Source organism: Corvus cornix, chromosome 2 (genome assembly GCF_000738735.6).
Source record: "Corvus cornix cornix isolate S_Up_H32 chromosome 2, ASM73873v5, whole genome shotgun sequence".
Classification (NCBI taxonomy): Eukaryota; Metazoa; Chordata; class Aves; order Passeriformes; family Corvidae; genus Corvus; species Corvus cornix.
In genome coordinates, this window is record NC_046333.1 from 22,239,885 (window position 1) to 22,263,788 (window position 23,904).

General features: G+C 41.5%; 1 protein-coding gene across 7 annotated transcripts in view; it reads left to right on the plus strand.

Moving 5' to 3' along the window:
* The window catches only part of PDE1C (phosphodiesterase 1C), a 342,008-nt gene that overhangs the window by 280,662 nt on the left and 37,442 nt on the right, over nt 1–23,904 (plus strand). For 6 of the 7 annotated variants that reach the window (XM_039548746.1, XM_010398574.4, XM_039548745.1 and 3 more), the window contains 4 exons: nt 2,593–2,693; nt 4,366–4,494; nt 15,752–15,853; nt 17,160–17,280. In XM_039548746.1, coding sequence (XP_039404680.1) covers nt 2,593–2,693; nt 4,366–4,494; nt 15,752–15,853; nt 17,160–17,280 — 453 coding nt within the window. The remainder of the gene's footprint in view (nt 1–2,592; nt 2,694–4,365; nt 4,495–15,751; nt 15,854–17,159; nt 17,281–23,904) is intronic. The other variant, XM_039548747.1, reaches the window with a different exon arrangement.

Below are 23,904 nucleotides of genomic sequence, written 5' to 3' on the forward strand. Positions count from 1 at the left end.
TTTTTTTTTGTTAGATTTGGAAACATTACTCTTTCCTCTTCCTTCTTCTTTCTATATATATCAATCCTTTTGTTTACATGCGAATGAGCCACCCTAGTAGCTAATGCTTCACATTTATTGTATATTTTTTAAAGACAGTCATGCTTCCTTGCCCTCTTTTTTTTCAGTCTGGAAGCCAATACTTGGTATTTCATGCCTTTTACCCCCGGCCATTTCTGACCTCCTACCATCACATCAAGTTTGATAGGGTTTTATTCTGGATTGGTTTTGTCAGCCCTTTAGAAATCAAAACCATTCACATTTCCTTGCTCTTTTCATCTTTTGTGGCAGTTCCCTGATGTTCTTGATGGCTTTGTTCTTTAAAAATTAGCTGTTTCCAAGATGAAATCCACCACAAAGCAGTGAAATGTAAAGTCAGCACTTTGATGGAGATTGCATCCATTCTCTGTAGTCTCTTTGCTGTCTTGTTTGCTTTCTCTTGCAAGGTTGGTGGCAGGAAAAAAGAGAGTGATAGGTTCCAATTACTTCCCTCCTGTTACTCACAGGCCTATTTTGACTTTTTTCTACTTACACTGCTTTATGTATTACCAACAGTTCACAGCTGTAATTCCAGTTTTGTTGAGTGATCTTCCTCAAATGCTGTTATGATACTTAATACTGCTAATACAAGATACTGCTAATAATAAGATCTAATACACCCTGTTTGAAAACCTACATTACCCAAAATTGTTCAACAAGTAATGCTTTGATAAGGTATGCAAGTCAGCACTTCTCCTGTATGTGTCTTAAGAAACAAGGTAGGAGACCTCAAACACTAAGACTCATTGCCTTAGTGATATTTTAAGACTTGGGTCATGAGATCTTGTTAGTGTGGGACTTGTCAGATGCTGTCCAGGAGGTCTGAAATGGATGTGTTGGACTAGCTCAATGTATCCTGGATGAGTTCTGCATGGATAATACAGGCTTGCTCTGGCTATTACTGAGCACCTGTGCCCTGATTCTTTTCTATCATTTGCAGTCTCTCCTTTATAGAAATGGCAGACCACAGTTAGCAATGAAAGTCCAGATCTAGACATGTAGCCTGGAAACCCTAGTTCCATTTGTTCCCCCCATTGCAGTTGCCAGAAATTGTTGCTTGAAAGTTGAATTAATGTTCTTAATCATTTGGAAATCATTCCTTATTCACAAGTCACACCTGGACACAAAATTGGACAGACTTCTCTACCATCAGTGCTCTCTAGTTATGTCCTGGATCAATTGTGTAGATATGAGAAAACAGTGTAGTTTCTGTTTCTGATAGTTTCTTGTACTTTTTACCCTCCTTGCTCTCTTACTCTAAAACAAAAAAAAACAAATAAAAAGAAAAAAACCCAAACCAAGAACTACCTTGATTATAGTGAGTAACATTGTGCAAAATATCTCTCTGCTATATTTTCAAACTACATCTTTTATGTAAGGGGATCTTTAATACTCAGACTTGCTCCATTCTTCACTGGTTTTGCAGAGATGACTATGAAATGCAGATGAAGAGCTGGACAGATTTCTGTGTGCAGCGTCCCATTGTTATTGCCTGTGCTTCCCTGCACATGCTTAACACACCAGTGGTGGTCCCTGAGCTATAGTAGATGTCTAGAATAGATTTTGGAAGCCTTAGTGCCTTTGCCAGACTTTGACTTAAAAGCCAGTTTGTATATGAATGCCTGTCAAAATGTTTTCAGGTTGACAGTGAGGTGTTACAGAAGTATTTGACAATCACTGTGGTAAAGGCTATTTTCTAAATGCAGTACATTTAAGCACTTCATACAAATATTTACAGCTTCTACAGTGTCTAAAACCTTTGACTCCAAAGTGCTTGATGTTAACAACACTCCCTTGTGGCCTACCAGTGGAAAACCAGACAATAAAATGATTTATTGACTCAGATAAAAATTATTAAAACCATCTGAATAATTTATAAATTTAAGGCAAAAGGGACTTAAGCATTGTAAAAAGGCATTGACTAGGGAATTAGGAAAAACCCCACAAACTTCAGGGCTTTCTCAAGTGTTTTTAAAAGTAATAAATAAATAACAAGATGTACATCTTTTGAGGGTATCTTCCTTGTTCTCCTCATGATTCAGTGAGTGACGAAGACTTTTAGTCTACTGGAAAATAGTGTCATTCTTCTGTACCTGAGTCTCTGCTACTCAGGTAAACTGAACTGAAAATACATACCCTGGGGGTATGTGGTTACCTGCACATATATCATCAAGTTCCCCTTGATGAACCTTGATTTTCTTGAGTTTTCCTTGTTTGACTTCTTCAAACATTGCTCTTTCAGAAGGGCATATGTTTCCCCTTGCTATGCCTTAAGCCTAATTAGCTCCTGAAACAATTTTGCTGAGTTCAATTTATTTAGATGAAGGTCCAGGATGAACACTGGTTTGGCTTTTATGTATCAACCAGAGAAGTTTGCTTTAAAACAATTGACAGGCTGCAGGGGAAAGGTATGCATGCAAGACTGACTGTCAACAGAGGATAAATAACTTATCTTAGAAGACAAAAACCTGAGAAAATTACAATTTATCTGATTGTACTGTAATCTCTTTTCAGCACTGGCTGACAGAGCTGGAGATCTTCGCTATGATTTTTGCAGCTGCAGTACATGACTATGAGCACACTGGAACCACCAACAATTTTCACATCCAGACACGGTGAGGCCACTGTAAATCGTGATGAAGGGTTGGGAAATGGAGAGGGAAACCTTTGGAGAATAACAGCATAGCCACCTTAGAAAAGTGCAGGAACTTATGCTTTCAAGTGTTACAGGAGGAAAGTTCAATTCCTCAGGTTACATTTAATTTTCTCTTGCTCAGACATTCATAATAGAATGCATGTATTCTAGATTCCTGAGCATTGTTTCATATCAATAACCAGGAAAAAGAAAGGTCCAAAAATATTTCCATGTAAAGTTTTCAAGACAAATGGCTGTATAGAGTGATGTATTTCGATGAAGATAAAGTTTTGAAGGAGATACTATAATTTTACAGTTTTTTCTCCTTGTTGAATTTGAAGAATTAAACATTAACAAAATAAATCAGGCATTCAACCATGTTTGTTGCATTCATCAGTGGATACAAACACTACACATACTATTTTTACTTGAGTGGGGAAATATTTTTTTAAAGCATCATAAATTGCTAGAGAGTAATTAACTGATCACAAACTAGACTGGACCGGTGTTGGTGGAAGAGAGGAAAATAAGATGAAGATGGCATCAAAATTTAGAACTGTGCAAAGATTATGAAGTCTCTAGTTTCAGTGATAATTGGGCATCTAATATCTGTGTATTATTTTGACAATAGTAAGGTACCGGTAGCAAGGACAAAATGTCTAAATGTCCTCGGCTGACACTGCACACTTGGGCATTTCTAACATTGTAACTAAATTAGATTACGTCTGTAATTAAAACAGATGTCTGTAGTGTGTTAGCTGAATCATGCTGTGCATCAACAATGGTTTATAGGATAAAGCACACATATGCACAATAAAGACTGGGAATGGAGAAAGAATCTCTCTATCTCTATTCTGGGTGAAGCCACACTACTCTTCTTACAACTTCATGCATACAGGAATTAGGGATCTGCTGTATTTTCCAAATACTTATAAAAATATTCAAGGAAGGACAGTCATAATTCAATTTTTCTAACATTGGACATCAGAGGGTGTAAAGTGTCAGAGGATGAAAATATACAGTGCTCTCTGGGAAGCAGCTCTTAGTGAGGACTGTAACAAAACTTATTCACCCTCTGTTGCTGTTAACTTCTTGATCTACAGACCAGTTTATCCAGCCATCAATCACAAATCTCTTCTCTAGGGCTTAAGATCAGGCATGAAGTACCTTTGGTCTTACTCTGTTCCACTGGCAATTGCCTTTCCAAATAGCATAGTCTAGCGCACAGATGTCAGAAATCAGTTCAGTTATATCTTGCTTACAGCCAGTTCTGGAAACAGTATTTAGACACATCTTGCAATTGCTTACTTGGGTACAGTCAGACTTTAGTATCAGAGAGACATACATAAGAACTGGGAAAAAGCTTCATGGTTCTACTCCAAGTTTACGTATCTCTCACAGCTTTCAGCACTTGTTTTCAAGTATTTAAAAAGGAAGTTGCATGAGTCTCATCTAGTGAAATAGATTTTGCAGTGCTTTGATCTTTAGGTTTCTTTTACTGAGTAACAGCAATTAAGAAAGTATTACAAGTACACTTAAAATGCTCATATCTGTTCTATGGACTTAATTGCTGTAGCTGATCAAAGGAAAACTTCTGAATGTCTTTAGACAGGGAAGAAACAACCTTTCCTATGTTTTCTTTTAAATGCTAGGTCAGACTCAGCCATTCTATATAATGACCGGTCTGTGCTTGAAAATCACCATGTTAGTGCGGCGTATCGTCTTTTGCAAGATGATGAAGAGATGAATATTTTATGTAATCTCTCAAAGGATGATTGGAGGTAAAAATGAGCATGGCAGCTGCCTAGGAATATTAAAGCATCACCACAGACTGGTATTACACTGATTTAATAGCAATATGCATTATTGTATATTACATATTAGTATTTCTATGCTACAAGATAAAGAATGTTAAAAGGTGTTTGTCTTGTTTATTCCTGTTTTCAGTTTTCACTTCTGATAGTGAGACTCTACTTTGTGACATTGGGTTATAGTATACAAATTGACTCCCATATAGTTACTAAGTATCACAGTGACACAGTTTGTATACATGTAGTTGAGTGAGAGCTAGCCTGCTGTTTCTTTATCCTAAAGCATAAATATAACCTTTATCTACTTTTAACACTTCCTGTCTGGAAATTATAAATGGGACTTAATGCAAAACATAATTCAGTCCAGGGGGCATAGATCAGTCTACTATATATGCCAAGGAGATTTAAGAAGCTGCAATTTAAAATAAGCCTCATGAAATATATGATTTATCTGCCAAAATGAGCCCATGATTAACTTTCTAATAGCAGACAGTTTAAAGGATGACAGTTTTCTGTTTTTACTGGATTAGTGAATTTCAAGGGGTGATAATTTAAAAATAGCCTAGTGTGCTAGACAAGAACACTCCAGCCCCATGGTCTTTTTCATGGGAGAGGAAGCAATTTGTGAAATCCTATGTGACGCACAGTGCCTTCTACATATTCTTAAATGTGACTTTCCCAGCAGCTGGTACATGATGGAATATGATATACCCGCTCAATGGTCTCAACACCGTTGATCTCTAGCACCAGGTGTTTAAGGCTATTTTTGAAATGAGTCCCATTGTCTGCTTAATTCTCTCAGGGGTGCCATGTTGCCGTAGGGCTTGTTTTTCAAGGCCCAGCATAGTGTTCTGGGCAGCGACATGAAGCATGGAGTACATCTCCAGCCATTCCGTGGTAGTTTCTACCATTGTGAGCACGTACTATTTGCCTTGGTGGGTTTGTGGCAGTGTAATATAGTCAATCTGCCAGGCCTCCTCATACTTATGTTCAGACCAATGCCCCCCATACCACAGGGACTTTACCTGCTTGGCCTGCTTGATTGCAGCCCATGTCTCACAGTCATGGATTACCTGGGATATAGTGTCCGTGGTCAAATCCACCCTTTGGTCACGAGCCCATTGGTGTGTTGCATCTCCTTTTCCCTGATGACTTGATGGGCCCACTAAACCAGAAAAAATTCACCCTTGTGTTGCCAGTCTTTATCTACCTGAGCCACTTTAATTTTGGCAGCCCGATCTATGTGTTAATTGCTGTGATTCTCATCATCGGCTTGGCTCTTAGGCACATGATGAACTTCCATGATCATTTTCTCTATCCGGTCAGCAATGTACATCTGCTTTCCATTCCCTATTAGACCCTGTGATACAGCAAGAATCATCAGTGGAAAGGGTGTATCGCCTCTCACTCTCTGATAGCTGGTTATATGGTGGGGCCTCCTCAGCATTGTGTCACCTACTCATGTTCCTCTTTAGATGATAGTAAAAAATTCTCACCTTCAGGCCAGTTCAGGATGATTTCCAAGAACCCAGGGTGATTAGGATTTCCTATCCAAGCTTGCTGTGTGATGAGAGCCATCCACTTACTCCATGTAGCGTCAGTGGCATGATATGTGGAAGACACTTTTCCTTTAAACATTGAGCCCTGCACTGGTAGTCAGGGTGTGAGAATGAACTGTGCTTTGGTAGTAATTACTTCTAAGTTGGCTCAAACCCCTTCATAAACTGCTAAGATCCCTTTTCCTGTTGGGGTGTAGTTGGCCTCAGATCGTTTGTATCCCTGAAACCAAAGGTCATCCTTGAGTTTCTCCAGGTACCTTCTGCCAGAGGATCCAGGAAGGACCATTCTCCCTGGCTGCAGTGTAGAGCACATTCTTCTCATCCTGTCCCATCCTGACTGACCCAAGGGCTACTGCATGGGCAATCTCTTGTCTGATCTGTTAAAAGTCTTGTTGTTGTTCAAGGCCCCACATGAAATAATTTCTTATGTCACAAGGTCACAAGGTAGAGAGGGCTTACAATCTGGCTTCATTCAGGTCATGATTAGTATACTGTCAGTCTCCACTCTCCTTTAGACTTTTGCACAGGATAGATGGGGCTATTGAATGGTGAGCAAGTATTGCTGACCACTCCCTGGATCTCCATAGATCATCTTATAGATGGCAATCATAGAGTCTCGGTCGGTGTGGTATTGTCGATGGTATGTTGTTGTGGCAGCAATTGGTACCTGCTGTTCTTCAACCCTCAGGTGTCCTACTGCAGAAGAGTCCTCTGAAAGACCAGGCAAGGTATTCAATTGTTTAATGTCTTCTGTCTTCACAGCAGCTATCCCAAAAGCCCAACGAAGTCCTTTTGGGTCTTTGAAATAACCACTCCTGAGGTAATCTATACCAAGAATACATGGACCCTCTGGACCAGTCAAAATAGAGAGTTTTTCCATTCCTTCCCAGTCAAGGTCACCTCAGCTTCCAACAGTCAGCTGCTGAGCCCCCCTCTCACCCCAGCAATGGAAACAGGTCATGATGGTATCAGAGTACATTGCGTGCCAGTGTCAGCCAAAGCTTTGTGTTTTTGTGGTTCTGATGTGCCAGGACATTGGATCCACACAATCCAATAGACAGAATTTTCCCATGTCTCTGTCAGGCTAGAGGCAGAGCCCCTCTAGCTCTGGCTATCATTTACTCCCTGGGCATACATTCTGGAGGTCCCTTCAAGGGGATCAGACATGTCATCTTCACTTCTGTTCTGCCTAGGAAGACACTCACAGGAAACTGGAGCTAAATTCATTCTTGCCAAGTTTCCTTTGTTAGTATTTTCTTCTTTTAGTTTATGTACCCGTGCTGCTAAGACGGAAGTGGGTCTTTCATCCCATCTTCTCATGTCTTCTCCATGCTCACAAAGGACAAAAGGTTGCCTCTTGTGGTGTACTCCCTCTCCCTAGCTGGGGAACACCTACTTCAGATAGCAGGGATTCTGGTCTGTACTGGTGAAACATGGAAAAGGCCCTTCCTAAGCTCCTTTCTGAGTTTCTGATGGCTTTCTGATGGCTCTCTGATACCTCTCTTCAGTTCTCTTCCAATTTCCACATATACTCGGTCAGATCTCTTTCCAAGGCTGAGACTTGGGCTCAGGTTGGGATGTGGACAGTGTCTTCATATGTTTGTAGCCTTCTTGCCATAGTACTTGCTGTCTTATTTTCCTCATTCCATTGCAGCATCACTAGGAAGTGCGAGTACACTTGTGTCCCAAGCTGTGTAAGTTTCAACTACATAAATGTTGTACAGGGTGTGGAATTCTTGTGTGTTGGTCATTATTTGAGAAAATTACCTCTATCACAGCCAGTTCTCTCAAGCTTTGGATTCCTTGCTTGGTGGTTTTCCACGGGCCTTGATGCAGCTGGGGGTGTTCTTGGCAAAGGTATCTCTCCTTCACAATTGCTAAGAGTCGCATCCAGAGGCTGAGAGTTTGGGCCTTCTTGTGATCCCCTGGTTGATACCTATTAATTTTTTCTGTTTCTTGTTTCTGTCTCTTTTTTGCCATTTCTGTCTCTCTGAAATTGAGAGTTCTTTTACTCAGAGTTTGGATTAAAACACAGGAGATGCCAGGCTTTTCTTCTAATTGATGTTTATTATTTCTTGTCTGTAGCAGAGCTGCACAGGGATGTGCCTCCAAGGTAACAGGGTGGAAAACAGCCATGAGTTCTAACTTTCAAGGCCTTTTAAAGTCCAAATCGACCAATTATGAAATACCAAGTAATATGTTTTTACTTATAATGTATATGTTTTTACTTTATTTTAACTATCTATTCATGATCTGCAGTGCGGGTTTTTTGACCCAGTAACAGAGCACTCAGATTTGTGAAGAAGAAGGAGAAATGAAAAAGAGCTAATCTACACCCCAAATCCTCCATACTGTTACACATATATATAATTATATCCCAGAAACCTAAATTCTCTAAACCCAGGGCTCCAACAGATACCCACATCACACGACAGAAATCCCAAGTGCCGTCCAAAATTGTAGCATCGCCTGCAGTGTCCCAGACTTGTATCACCCAGCTCAATATACACTCGCCCGTTCGTCAGGTGAGGTTATTCTGCAGACTGCATAGACTTTCTAAGGATAGGGATTTGATGATTACTTCCAGCTCTGATTCCTCTGCTAGCTGTGAGGGTTCTGCCTCCCCGTCATCATCTAGCAGGCAAATGCATTTGGTCTTGTGTTTCCTCCTCTGGACAGGGGTGGTGTCTCGGTTTTGAAAGACAGGTGTCTGCTAAGGAAGGCAGAAGCCTCCCTTGAAGTGGCAGATATAACCCCTTTCCCTCTGAGTTATTATATTTTGAAATCAAGGGCCTTTAGGCAAAGATGTGGGAAATAGGAATAACACTTCTTTACTATATATATATATATATATATATATATATATATATATATATATGTATATAACCAGTCAAACAAAACAACAATAACTATGGCAGTAACAGCAAACACAAACCCAGTCCCAGCCTTCTCGGCTGTCAGGCCCTTTCCCCTCGGGTGCAGTTCCGCTCGCAGCCGGCAGGGGCGCTGGCGGCTCCCGGTGAGCAGGGCAGGTGCGATGGTTCCCCCGCGGCTGCAGGGGGTGCTCCGGAGCGAGCTCGGGAAAACACGCGGCACCGGTGCCCCGGGATCCCGGGAGGGATGGAACAAAGGCTTCACAAACCCCCTGGGCAGCCGATCCCGGGCTCTCGGAACAGCAGGCTGGAACGGCAGGCTGGAGCGGGCAGGCTGGAGCAGCAGGCTGGAGCGGCAGGCACAAAACACAAATCCCGGGTGGCAGACGAGATGTATCCAAAAGGGGAACCCCCTGGAGGTCCACGCAGGCAGGGACAGCACGGCTACAACGCAGCGAAAGCTCGAAGCAGCAGAGGGGCAGGGCGGCCACAGCCTGGCCTCCAGCAAGGCAGGGAAAGCAGCTTTTGGGATCCCAGCGTTGTTTCCAGCAGAAAGAAAAACGGCCGAAAAAAAAAAAAAGAAGAACCAGCAGCTCCTTTCTCTGCAGCTTCTCTCTCCAGAAGCTGAGAGCGAACTGAACCCCACACCCCGGTGTAAACAAAGGAGTAGCCAGGCCCGCCCCACCCCCCTTTTTGTCTTTCTTAAGTACAGCTATTTGTCCCCTAGCAACATGCATATGGGAGAAAATTCCTTTAACAGGAAAAAACTAAGATTAACTAAAACCCCAACAGGTGGCTACTACTGGTTTAGGTTGCCCTTCTGGTTTAACTGTAGCTTGAGTGACAGGAGTGTCTGCTGATTTGTTCCCCTTCCCCTCCAGCTGTAGGTGCTGCTGTGCAGTAATGAGCAGCATGGAATAAGCATTATCCAGGGCCCGGCACAGTGCAATCAGTTGCCCCTCTTTGAAACTGCCACTGTAATTTTCCTTTAAATATTCTGCTACCTTTTCTGAGTTCTGTATTTGTTCAGGGGGAAATTTCCAAACCACTGGACTAGGGAATTTCTTCAAAATCTGGCCTATATCCTTCCACATTCCATGCCACTCAGGATTTTTCACCCCCAGGATAGATCTCTGGGCAACCTCCCTAGCAATCTCAGCCCTGATTCTAAACATGTTGTAGAGCTGTACACAGGAGACATAGCAGAATTAGCAACAAGAATATAATGTCTTAACATCCAGAAGGAATTCAACAGTCTCAAAAAGTGATGTGCTAGCCCTGAAGAGGTAGAAGGAGGTGAAAGGCTGGGAAATATCATCCCATCCTGTTCCCCCAACGGGTTGGGTGAGATTATTAATAAGCCTCCAGAAGTAGCAGCCCAGACCAGGACAAGCAAACAACAATGCATACACATCTGAAATGATCTTTATTACCTCTGATTTTATCTTTCCATAAACTGACATAATGGAGTGTATAAACAAAGCAATCTTGGTTTGTATTCCTGATCTGAAAAAGAACACCTGTATGGGTGACTGCTATTTAATTTTAGCCTGTGATGCACCAGGAATAAATGGGGTTTTTTATTCTGTCTCAGTGCACAATGAAGCAAGGCAAGTGTTAAAGAACAGACGCCTGGAAGGACATGAAAATACATGAGTAAGCGTTGGAGTGATTTGGTCTTCTTTTACTCTGAGAGGGAGAATATAGCAGGCTAAAAAGGAAAAAAGAAACCCCAAACCGAAAATAACCCCCATAAACCAAACCAAAGCAAAGTATATGAAAAAGTCCCAATGCTTTTATTTATGTTCAGTGAAGTTGATAATGAATTCCTTGAGGTGCACCAGGCCTATCAGTTTAGCGTGTTCCATGGTTTGCTGCAAGTGTGGGTTCCTGTAAGCTGTGCTGGATACCTGCCAGTCAACTCCATGGCTCCATGAGGGAACAAACCAAATAAATCTGTCGATTAGAAACCAAGGTGTAAAAAGATAGTTGACAGCATGGCCTGCTACCTACTGGCTGTGAGGTTAAAGAACTTAAAACCAGAGGAGCTATGGAGTTCACAGAAGCATTATTTTTCCATAGAGACAGTGTTCACAGCAAAGCTCTGCTTTCTATGTTTGATTTCTACCTTTTAGATGAAGCATTTTTCCTCCCATGTCTCATTAACTAAAGATGCAGTGCATCTACTCTGCACATTGGCAAAGAATGCTTGCATCCGAATGTGCTTACACTTTGATCACTAAGACTCAGGAAGAACTGTTTGAGCTGACTTGCTTTTCCTCTACTTTTATATACTGTGCTTCTCTAATAGAAAGATGAAAACCAGATCACTCTGAAAGTATGTAATGTAAAATATTAGCAGGCTTTTGTGTATTATTAGAATAATTAAATATAGTCAAGAGACACTTCAGTGGAAACAGATCTTGTAAAATATTACAAGATTATATAGACAGCTCTATTTAGCCAGAGCTGCTAGGCAGCACGCAGAGTGCAGCATGATAATGTGTAGGGCAGACTTTGAAGATGATGCAGAAACAAAGTGCTCAAGATGGTCAGAGCAAAAATAACAGCTGTGTGTATCGAGGCTCTAATCTGACTCAGATGCAAAACCAAGAAATGGATAAATATCTGTAGGGTATGCCCAACCACTGCCCTGGAGGGACGTCTGCTGAGATAAGGAGATTGAGCAATCTCCCAGCAGGACTCCCTGGAAAGGCAGCTACTCTTCAGTTATGGCGAGAAGATGAGACCAGAATTCCTCTGGGAGATCCTATGGCAGATCTTTTTGTATATCCTATTGGGCCTTAGCCTCTTGTATTCTACTCCCCTGTTATCCTATAAAGCTAGCCTCGTCTTGCCCTGCGGAGAGAGTAGATGAAGAGAGAGATGAGAGAGAGTAGAGAGATGAGAGATGATGAGAGTAGCTTGTCCTAGCTCCCCTTCGCCAGCAGTACGGGACCAACAATAAAGCTACTCCATGCGGAACCGCTACTCCATGCGGAACCAGCTACACGAGCCTCTTGTCTCTCTCCCTGGTCTGGCCTGGAGGCTGCCCTGCAGAGCTGAGCTGAAATCATGAGCACTTCTGCACGGGCCCTCCTAGCTAGCAGCTGAGGGAAGACACTGGACCTCAGGAAGGCAATTCCTTTTGGGACCATCTCTCTGGACCAGTCACAGCTTCCTTGGTCAGAGCTAGCTGACCCCTAACCAGCTGTCATAAATATCTATCTTCAATTCTCTCTGTAATGAATTTCAGCATTATATCAGCCTAGCAACAAATGCACAAACTTATAATCCTCTAATGTTACATATTTTGAAATCTCATGCATTAGCTATAACTTTTACCTATGAATTTTCAAAGTCACATGCTGTTGTGATGCCTGTTGTTTGAAGTGACAAATAAGAATTTTTCAGTAGTGAAATCCTTTATTTTTTACCATCTCTGAAATATTTTTCATCTCTGTTTCAGAGAAAATGATGATCTGAAATATGTGCAGAGGTCAGAGGATGTGCATATTCCAGATTTACACCTATAAAAGGGAAAGTAGTATCTGTGTGTTTGTAAGCATATGTACATTCTTGCATTGCAATCACTGACTCATTTGCCTGAACTGAGCCCTTTGCTTTTGTATTCCTACTGCAATAAGCTACACACAAAGTAGCCCATGCAGAGCAGTATGATGGAGTTTTAGTCCAGAGGATGTAGTGAAGTCTGCTGTTCCCACAGCATTATCACACTCTTAACTTATAAAAGTAAATTTCTATGTATTCAGGTTCTTGTCTCTTGGTTGTGTAGACAGAGACATTTGTGCTGCTGGGAACTGACCAGAACTGCCAAAAAAGAAAGTGAAATAATTTAAAATTAATTACTTTTCATCCATCATATAATTATTTGGAACGCTGCAATGTTGACTATGCAACTGATTGTACTTATGGGTTGGGAGGAGGAGGTGGTTATAGGGGGTGAAAACCAAGGCCAACTGATACTATCAGTGTTGCAGAACTCCGGTGGTGGAGAGGCATCATTATGTGCCATCCATGGGACCAGGTAAGCACAGCAGTCTTGGGTCTCACAGTGATGGCCTGGGACTGGAATTTGAGCACAGCTACTAGAGGCAAGAGAGGAATTATCAAAATAGACTTAATGAGACATTCATGAAAAGGAGAATAGTAACTTATTTTTAAATGAATGCTGACTGTTACAATCCGGTTTAAACCCAGAGAAGCAAAGAAAGCTAAGTCTCTGTGCATAAACCGGAAAGAACTTAGAAGGTTCAAAATATTCCCAGAAACGAGATTAAAACCAAATGAGATTAAATATTGATGCCAAAAAATGGATGTATCTTATTTAATAGTAAAAGAGGCAAAGAGAAGGGAAGAGAAAAGAAAGAAAGAAAGAAAGAAAGAAAGAAAGAAAGAAAGAAAAGAGGAAAGAAAGAAAGAAAAAGAAAGAAAGAAAAAGAAAGAAAGAAAGAAAGAAAGAAAGAAAGAAGAAAGAAAGAAAGAAAGAAAGAAAGAAAAGAAAGAAAAAGAAAGAAAAAAAAGAAAGAGAAAGAAAGAAAGAAAAGAAAAAGAAAAAGAAAGAAAGAAAGAAAAAGAAAGAAAGAAAAGAAAGAAAGAAAGAAAAGAAAGAAAGAAAGAAAAAGAAAGAAGAAAAGAAAGAAAGGAAAGAAAAAAAAGAAAGAAAGAAAGAAAGAAAAGAAAGAAAGAAAGAAAGAAGAAAGAAAGAAAGAAAGAAAGAAAGAAAGAAAGAAAGAAAGAAAGAAAGAAAGAAAGAAAGAAAGAAAGAAAGAAAGAAAGAAAGAAAGAAATGGAAAAAAGAAGTGTGCGTGGGGGGTGGGGGAACAGGGAGAGGTGACAGGGTTAGATGGAAGCATATCACCCATCCGAGGGTCCCAACAGCATCTCGTTGCTCCCTTCCATCTGGTCTGCTGGTGGTGAGGGTCCCCGGTCGCTGCCGTGGCCATGCCGCCACACGCCGCCACGCGCCACCACACGCCATGCCACGCCATGCTGAGGAGTACAGAATCCCATGGATTAATATACACTTTGGGCCACGTGGGAACGCCCACGTGCCTCCTCTTGCAGGGGCTGGCTTGACACTGTCCCTTGCAACACTCAGGGTCTGTTGCATCATTTCTGGTGCAGGGTCTGGGGACCCCTTTGAGAGGGGCCCCTGTGATGGGCCATGTTATCCCCTTCTGCTGTGGATAAACTTCTCCCCCCTCCTTCACCCCCCTTCCTCCCATGAGGAGCCCTCAGCTGGGTTCCTCTGCACAGTGGAGGATGGGCAGTGACTGGGCCTCTGACCAGAGGCATTTCCAACACACACCCAAAGCTTCTCCTCCCTCCACCCTCTGGTGCAGGGAGTCTGTGCAAGCCTGGCAGCTGATAGCCCTGAGGCTGTGGTCTCCACCTTGGAGGTGTTAAGCTTGTGCTTTGTGAATGTCCCCAGCCCGGAGTTGTTACTTTATCTTATCTTCATCAGTGAGCCGTGTAAGGCTTCAGTCAGGGCCCCATTCAGGGTGCAGTAGTCTTCTTTGCAGCTTTTGTAATACAGTTTTAAAAGTCCTTTAAGAAAATGTTTAAGTCATAAACGATAATATTTCAGTCTCTAACACTGACCCATTTCTGAATCTTCTAAATCCTGAGCTGGTATGCTAACCTTGAGCTGTTCTTCCCCTGTTAATCTGCAGAGACCTGAACTGAGATAAAAGAAATTTGTATTTTGTGCTAGATCAGAACATTCTGGTATTTTAAACTGTTTAGGACATCCGTGTCATCTTCAGAGAAAGTCTAAGCAAGTGTTGTAATACTACTACTAATGATGATGGTGATGATAATTATAATAAGAGTAATGAAAACATGAGAGAGAGAGAAATAACACCCAAGAGAATCAAGTGATGAACAATACCACTGTTCACCACCTGCTGACTGATGCCTAGTCTGTCACAAAGTAGTGATCGCTGGCTCCAGTTTATATATTGGGCATTACGTTCTATGGTATAGAGTATGCCAGTTTGGGTCAACTGTCCTGGCTATGCTCCTCCCAGCTTCTTGTGCACCTGCTCACTGTCAGAGTATGGGAAACTCAAAAATCTGTGATTTGTAGTAAGTACTACTTATCAACAATGAAATAATCAGTGTGTTATCAACATTATTCTCAAATTAAACCCAAAACACAGCACTGTACCAGCTAAGAAGAAAATTAACTCTATTCCAGACAAAAAACAGGATACCAAGTTTGCTTAACAAAAACTCATACAGGAATAGTTTGAATTAATAATAGCAGGGAAGTAGTGCAGGTTGTCAAAGGTCTTTATTTCATATATGCATCATATATACTAGGCAATTTCTTTTAACATGGTGATTTTCCACCATATGACTCAACTTTAAACATGCATATTGACCAGTTGAATCAAATTACCTAATTCTGAGGCTTCAAACAGTCTTTTCCCTTCCTTCTAAGAATTCCCTATAAAAGAAAAAATTTAAGAAGCTTGTGCTTAATTGAAAAAGGAGTACTAATACCAATGTGCTCTTCAGAAAACATCTAATATTTGTCTTACCAGGAATCAGCCACCTGGCTTCATTTGCATCCCTCCCATTCCTGTGTTTGTGCAGAAAATCCTTCATCCTCTTCCCATTCCTGAAAGAGGAATAATGTAAAGATTTACATACAAAGGCATTGCTGTCAGTAATTTGCAGATAGACAAGAAAGACACTGGAGTGTCTCTGATGCTGGTTTTTGTGCTTCTCTTTCCTTGCTGCTCTCATTGTGATGCTATCCAAAAGGGAATTGAGAGCTCTAGTGATTGAGATGGTGTTGGCCACCGACATGTCCTGTCACTTCCAGCAAATCAAAGCTATGAAGAATGCTTTGCAGCAACCAGAAGGGTGAGTCACTTCACAACATAGTGCAATGAGGGGGCTGCATTTCAGCTGGTGCTTTGCCAATGGGTTTAACTTCAAAAGCATCTCTCCAGAAGCCCTCTTTTTCTTTGATATCCACCACAATTTTCCTTCTGCTGTTGAATTTTGAATGAATTCACTTAGGAAGAGATGGGCCCATGCCTACATGAACATCTATACTCTTTCAAATGTCACCATTGTTGGGACCAGCCTCACTGGGCATTTCCCTGGTGGGTAACATCAAGGACATGATTCATTTGAGTGACCTCTACAATTGAGTATGACTTAACATTTTAACACCTGTGGAACACAACTTGCACTTTGCCCTTATGCAGATGGTATCAGTTGTCACCCCTGGAAGGGGCCTGCTTCATAACCAGAGAACAGATGAAAACTTGAGATCCACTGAGGAAAGAACTGGAAAATATCAGATGGAGCAGTATGGGGGAAGCCTTTTCTTCTTCCCAGTATGTCACTGGGAGCTGTAATATTTTGCCCACAGCTCTTCCCCTAAGAATTTCTTCTATATTGGTCTGAGTGATGGTCAGTTTTTCACCCTGGACACAGTTATATCCAGAGCCTCCCAGAATTATACCTGTATCAGAATTATGCCTATATCAGAATTACACCTGTATCAGAGCAGGCTGTGGCTAGCCACCTGATCCTCTCAGAATCTACAAGTGTTTCAACCATTTCAACCATTTTGGATAGCCAAAAAGTGGAATAAAAAATGAGACCACCCATTCAAAGAAAGCATTACTGGTTTCTTGGGCTAGCCTCCTAGGTTATGGTTGTAAGAAATCACCAGCCTTTTTTTCTGTGAAATCAGAACTCCCTTCTGTTCTCACACTAGTGTGTGTAGAGTATCAGTGAAACATTTATCAGTTACTGTGTAGACTTGTCATATCCCAAGACATCCCCACTATTCATTACAGTGGAATGACAGGAACCATCTTCTCTTCTAAGGTTGCATAAAGCGCTGCACAGATGAAATGGGGAACAGAGCAGCTCTTCAAGACTGCTAGCAAGGACAAGCAAGCCTGGAAAGTTGCTGAGCAAGGCTGAGCAACATTTCCTTTTGCATTTCTTAGTGTCTCTTTTAAAACAGGAATTGTGTATGTTGGAGAAATAAGACTGTCTTTCAGAGATGTCTGATTTTATGATCAGAGAAACCACTTGACCAATACCCTGGCCAAAGATTCTAATTACCTTATTTTCCTGTAGGTAAGATTTTTGTTGTTCTTCGCTGCAAGAGCAGACAATTAATTTTTTTGATCCTTTGGGTTTTCAGAATTGACAAGCCGAAAGCCTTATCACTGTTATTACATACAGCAGATATCAGTCATCCAGCCAAGGCCTGGGATCTCCATCATCGCTGGACCATGTCTCTGCTAGAGGAGTTCTTCAGACAGGTAAAGCTAGGGAAGCTCTCTTTTCTTTTTTCTTTTTTCTTTTCTTTTCTTTTCTTTTCTTTTCTTTTCTTTTCTTTTCTTTTCTTTTCTTTTCTTTTCTTTTCTTTTCTTCCTTTCTTTCTTTTCTTTCCTTTCTTTTCCTTCCTTTCCTTTCCTTTCCTTTTCCTTTCCTTTCCTTTCCTTCCTTTCCTTCCTTTCCTTTCCTTTCCTTTCCTTTCCTTTCCTTTCCTTTTTCCTTTCCTTTCCTTTCCTTTCCTTCCTTTCCTTCCTTCCTTTCCTTTCCTTTCCTTTCCTTTCCTTTCCTTTCCTTTCCTTTCCTTTCCTTTCCTTTCCTTTCCTTTCCTTTCTTTCCTTTCCTTTCCTTTCCTTTCCTTTCCTTCCTTTCCTTTCCTTTCCTTTCCTTCCTTTCCTTTCCTCCTTTCCTTTCCTTTCCTTTCCTTTCCTTTCCTTTCCTTTCCTTTCCTTTTCTTTCTTTTCTTTTCTTTTCTTTTCTTTTCTTTTCTTTTCTTTTCTTTTCTTTTCTTTTCTTTTCTTTTCTTTTCTTTTCTTTTCTTTTCTTTTCTTTTCTTTTCTTTTCTTTTCTTTTCTTTTCTTCTCCTTTTCTTTTCTGCAGCTGAGAGGGAGTGTATAGGAAAGGAAGAAGTAGGAAAATACGAACACAGGTATTTTCCTTTTTCTCTGATATTTGTAAGAACCTCCTAAATGGTATGAAGGTTTCTCCTCTAGCACCATTAGCACTGGCTATTATGCCTCTTAGGAAGGTAGTGTCTGATACACTCCCTATAGATACAAACATTACCTACATAGTAGAAATCCTAATTTGGGAAGCTAGCATGTCTTTCAGGTTAGAAAAACATGGAATATATGTCACTCTACTTAGCTCTAGAACCATAAAACCAGATTTGTGTAGCTGTACTTTATGGAATTCTACTTACATTGTTGTGATGGATGTGAAAAAGTCTTACTTTGCCCTTATTAAAAAAGTGAACTGATCAAAATTATAGTTCATAGTGGACCACCTGTTGACAGACCCACAGATCTAGACAAATCACTGAGCTCTGTGTAATGGCTACAAGGTCCCCAAGTGATTAATAAAAAGCAATTAAAGAATTAAAAAACCAAACAAACAAACAAAAAAAAAGTAAAAGCAAACAGATCACTTAAGGAGTGTACAGGATGCTTTTCTCCAATATGAATTACTAACCTAAGCAGTTAAGTGCTTATTTTCCTTCCGAAGTCCAATAACTTCTTGTTCTATCGTAAATCTAAATGCAAAAGGGAAAATATGACAATTCTTTAAAAGTTCTGACAATTTCTAAAAATGGTATCTGTTTTTAAAGGCACTGCAGTAATCCCTTTTTTTTTTTACAAGTTTATTACAAAAATTTGTTTTGAAATTAATCCTTTGGTTTGTTTTTCAAACCAAGAATCGTTTTACTGGGTGGATGCAGATAGATCATAGCTGTAACTGATTCTGTCTTGTCACACAGGAGGCTCAGACAAGTAGGATGATTTTAACATGAATTTTAGGGGAAAATCTGCATATTTAGCCTTTTCTAGGTCAAAGTTGTACCAAATGTTTTAAAATACGTGACTGCCAAAGACTTGTGAGGCAATTAAGATTGCCTCACACTAAGATGTGAGACCACAAAACCTCCACATTTTGATTTATTTTACACACGTAGTGAAGACAAAACTACTGTTTTATATATTTTAATTTCAGCCAACAAATTCTGCTTTAATTTTGTATGACAGATGACAACACTCTTAGATGAAGATATATATAAAACTCATATTCTAGTTCCAAATTCAGATGCAGTGTTTATTTCCTCTTCAGGAAAACCATTAAGCTTACCATGAAGCAAAGATTTGTGTTCATTGAAGTTATTTAGTACTAGATCAATGAGGACATTCCTACTAAACATTAGAAGAAAAACACACATACTTCTCACAAATTGATATCCTAGTTCTGGCCAGGACAGGGTTAATTTTTGCAGTAGACAGGAGGTGGCATGGCTAGGATGTGGAGGTTGTTCTACTCCATCTCACTTCGTTTTCCAGGGGTGGAGGAGGGCTGTCTTCTGGGTTAGGTTAGCGTTTTGTTATCATTTGTATGTGAATCACCACTTCTCTCTTGAAAGTTTTTTTAATTCACATTGTTGCTGTTACTGTCCTTTTCTTATCTCATTGCTGTTTCCAGTAGATTATTGTTATCTCAACTGCAGATCTTTATCTTTTGTGCCTCCAGTTGTCCTCTTCATCCGCTGCAGGGGGAGGGGGAGGGAAAGGGGAAGAGAGGAGCAAGGGAGCAGAACATGGTTTGGAGTTTTTTGGTGGGAGAACTAAATTGAAGAATACCATTCCTAAACCAAAGCAGCCTAGTTTGGCACCCAATGTGGGACTCAGAGAGTTGAGATAACAACAGATGTGGCCACAGATGTTGGAAACAAATTTGATCTAAGCATTAGTTTTACTAATAAATTTAGGTATGGAGCCACTGGTCACAGTGTTGCTTGATCTTCTCACAAGGCTGTGGTACCTAACCCTGTATATACTTCATATGTACACTAAGTGTCCACCATGAATAGGAAGAGGGATCAGGATTGCTTTGTTCCTGTACTATGTGGTATCGGCTTTGCATAGTGAAGGTTCTCCCAATGGGAGGACGAGGCAGGACCATGAATCACCCCAAACTGGGCCAAGAGACAGTTCAGAGACAGAGTCAGAGAAGCGGGCATTTGCTTTATTTGGTGCCAGATGTGTGGGGGATCGCTGCTCCTAACATACACACACAGCACTGCATACAGTCCAGTATTATGGGTAAAAATTATGAATATTCATCACATTCCTTGGGATAGGAGTGGTCATACAAATTACTTCTTGGAAGTCACTAATATCATTAACATACGTGCCACACATTCACTGTGTATCCTGGTGGTTGCACTGAGGAAGGCTCCTCTTCTTCCCTGGGGGTCTTTCTGATGAAGATTAGTAGTCTTCATCACAATGCACTTTTTACCTTTCCTTCTGGAGCATGTGCAGTCCTTTGTTGGATGATTCAGCAGTTTTTGTGCTGGTTTCAAACAGGTTCTCTTCCTCTCATCTTGACAAGATTAAGATGAATCCTGATTCTTAGGTTTTGTGATTAACATTTGCTCTCTCTTAATAGTTAGCTCATGCTTACATGAGTTAACTATTGATAACCCCTTTCTCAGCCAGAGATAGCTGCCTGATTCCTATTCCCAGGTGAGCTGCAAGATATGTGAAAAGTCTTCAGCTGCCAGTTGGGCAAGCCCCTGGTGACTTGCCTGGTCTGGTGCTGGGATGTTGCGGCCCATATTATGAAACTAGATAGATGGTAGTGAAGCCATGCAACTGGGATCCCTGTCCCGGGATGTGGGCATTGACAAAGGGATAGGGAAGAGGACAGAAACTCAGCCTCTGGAGCAGCTCCCATCAAGTGTGAGAGAAAGGTATTCATTCTCACAAGTATGTTCTAGTTGCATGCTCAAGCAGAGGGAAAGCTGTGGAGAAATGTATCCGGTACCTGAGAGAATTAGCCGTGCTGGAGGTAACGTATAAAGATTCAAAAAATGGGTTCAGATCAGGTCCAGCTGACACAACCTATTACAGCGTCCCGCAGTGGTAGAGAGGAGAAGAGAGATCCAGCAGGCAGGAATTGTGCAGCAAGATTGATTCATTTAATTATTTTACAGACTCTTTTATAGACTTTTTCCTTCATAGTCTAATTGGTCAAAGGATCAGCCAACCCCTGGGATGATTGGCTAAAATCCTAAAACATCCATTGTCAAAGTATTTTTCTACTGTACCATAAACAAAGCTCTGCAACGTCGCAGGTATTCATAATTTATAGAACTCTGCTAATATCTTCTGTGAGAGAGAAAAGTATCTCATGGGACTGGAAAGAAGCAAGAAAAATTCTTGCTTTCAGCAATATTTGTATCCACAACAACCCATGTGGCAGAAGTTTGTATGGAGTGCACCGTTGTTGTACACCAACTCATTAGCACTGATCTCAATGAAAGAAAGAGAACAGAGAGGGCTTCAAGTGACTACACAACAATGGAATAATTTTTTCCTCCTTACCAAACTGTGCCTTGCCTGTGGAAAGACTGTCCAAGACTGCAGACAGACTCAAAAGATTCAAGCATGTTAGAGAGGAAATGTCTTATGCCCCTCCAGTATGGACCACAGTCTCTGGTACTGAAAGCATGCACTCGCTGGCTTGAGATAAAGGGCACACACCATGAGATAACATGCGGTTTTACTTTACCACAGAGAAGACATGAGAAAGTGGGATGGAAAACCTACCTCTCCCCTAGCAGCACAGGTGTGTGAGTTGAGAGGAAGGACAACCACCACAGGAAATTCTTCAGGGATAAATGCCGCTTCGGTTTCCAGTGGGCAAGTCCTCAGACAGAATGGAAGGGCTGATGTTACTTCTGATCCTCTTGAAAGGATATCCACTTCATATTTACAAGACATGAACAATGACTACTAAGACTAGAACTAGAGGGGGCCTGCCTCCAGCAGGAGGAAAGGGACAACTGGATCTATTGATGGCCTGGTGCATCAGACCTGCAAGAGTATAATGCTTTAGCTGACACGGGCACACAGTGTACCCTGATGCCATCAAGATCTGTAGGGGCAGAATCTAACTCTATTTCTGTGGTGACAGGGAGATCCCAACAGCTGACTGTACTGGAAGTTACAGTGAGCCTGACTGGGAACAAAAGGCAAAAATCCCCCATTCTGATTGGCCCAGAGGCCCTGTGTGTCCTTGGCATAGGCTAACTCTGGAGAGGGTATTTCAAGAACCCAAGAGAGCATTGTTGGGCTTTTGGGATAGCTGCTGTGGAGACAGAGGAAATTAGACACCTCAACACCTTGCCTGGTCTCTCAGAGGACTGTTCTGCTGTGGGACTGCTGAGGGTTGAAGATCAACAGGTACCGATCACTACCACAACAGTACATCATCAACAATACCACACCAACCGGGACTCTGTGACTCCCATCCATGAGATGATTCATGAACTGGAGAGCCAGGGAGTGGTCAACAAGATTCACTCACCCTTTAATAGCCCCATATGGCCAGTGCATAAATCCAGTGGAGACTGACAGTGGACTAGTGTATCCTGGACAAAGTCATACCACGACTGAGAGCTGCTGTGATGGACATGTTGGAACTTGAGGACAATGTGGAGTCCAAGGCAGCAAAGTGGCGCCACCATGTACATTGGTAATGCATTTTTCTCCATTTCTTTGTCAAGAGAGTGCAGGCCACAGTTTGCTTTTATCTGGAGGGGCGTTCCATATACCTGGAACTGATGGCCCCAGGAGTGGAAGCACAGCCTCACTATTTGCCATGGACTGATCCAGACTGAACTTGAAGACGGTGAGGCTCCAGAACACTTGCAACATGTTGATGACATTATTGTGTGGTGCAACACAACAGAGACGGTTTTTTGAAGAAAGAAGGTAATCCACATCCTCCTGAAGGTCGATTTTGCCATAAAGCAAAGTCAAGTCAAGGCACCTGCCCAGGAATATCAGTTTTTAGGAGTAAAATAGCAATATGGATATCATTAGATTCCAATGGACATGGTCAACAAAATAGCAGTTATGTCCCCACCAGCCAGCAAGAAGGAAACACTAACTTTCTTCAGTACTGTGGGTTTTTGAAGGATGTATATTCCAGATTACAGTCATATTGTAAACCCTCTCTATTAAATGACACAGAAGAAGAAATATTTTAAGTGGGGTCCTGAACATCAACCAGCTTTGTAACAAACAGGAGATTCCTTGGGAGCTGTAGGCCCAGTTAGGACAGGACAAAATGTGAAAAATGTGCTGTACACTGCAATCAGGGAGAATGGTCCTTCCTGGAGTCTCTGGCAAAAGGTACCCTGGGAGACTTGAAGGTAATCCCTGGGATTCTGGAGTCTGGAATGTAAAGGATCCAAGGCTGTTACACCTCTGAAAAAGAGGTACTGGCAGTTTATGAAGGTGTTCTAGCTGCTTCAGAAGTGATTGTCACTGAAGCGCAGCTCCTCCTGGCACCCTGATAGCCAGTGATGGGCTGGATGCTTGAAAGGAAAGTCCTTTTCACACATCATGCTTCAGATGCAATGTGGAGTAAGTGGTTTGCACTGATCACTCAGAAAGCTCAGATAGAAACCCCTAATTGCCCAGGGATATTGGCCTGAAGGCAAAAATCACAAATCACGACTTGGCCTCAAGGCAAAAATTTTGGACTATCATCATTGGAGGAGGAAAAGATAGCATGTGCTGAGGAAGTCCCACCAAATATAATCACCTACCAGAAAATGAAAAGGGATATGCACTCTTTACTGATGGTTCTGCTTTACTGTAGGAATATACCAAAAATCAAAAGCTGCTCTATGGAGTTCTGTGTGACGAGTTGCAGAAATCAGACAAAGTAGATCTAGGCTTCAGAGCTGTAAGACATCCAGCTGGCTTTAGATATTGCTGAATGAGAGAAATGGCCAGTGTTTAACCTCTACACTGACTTGTGGATGGTAACAAATGCTCTGTGGGGATGGCCTTCAGACCAATGGAAAAAGACCAGTTGGCTGTGTGGAG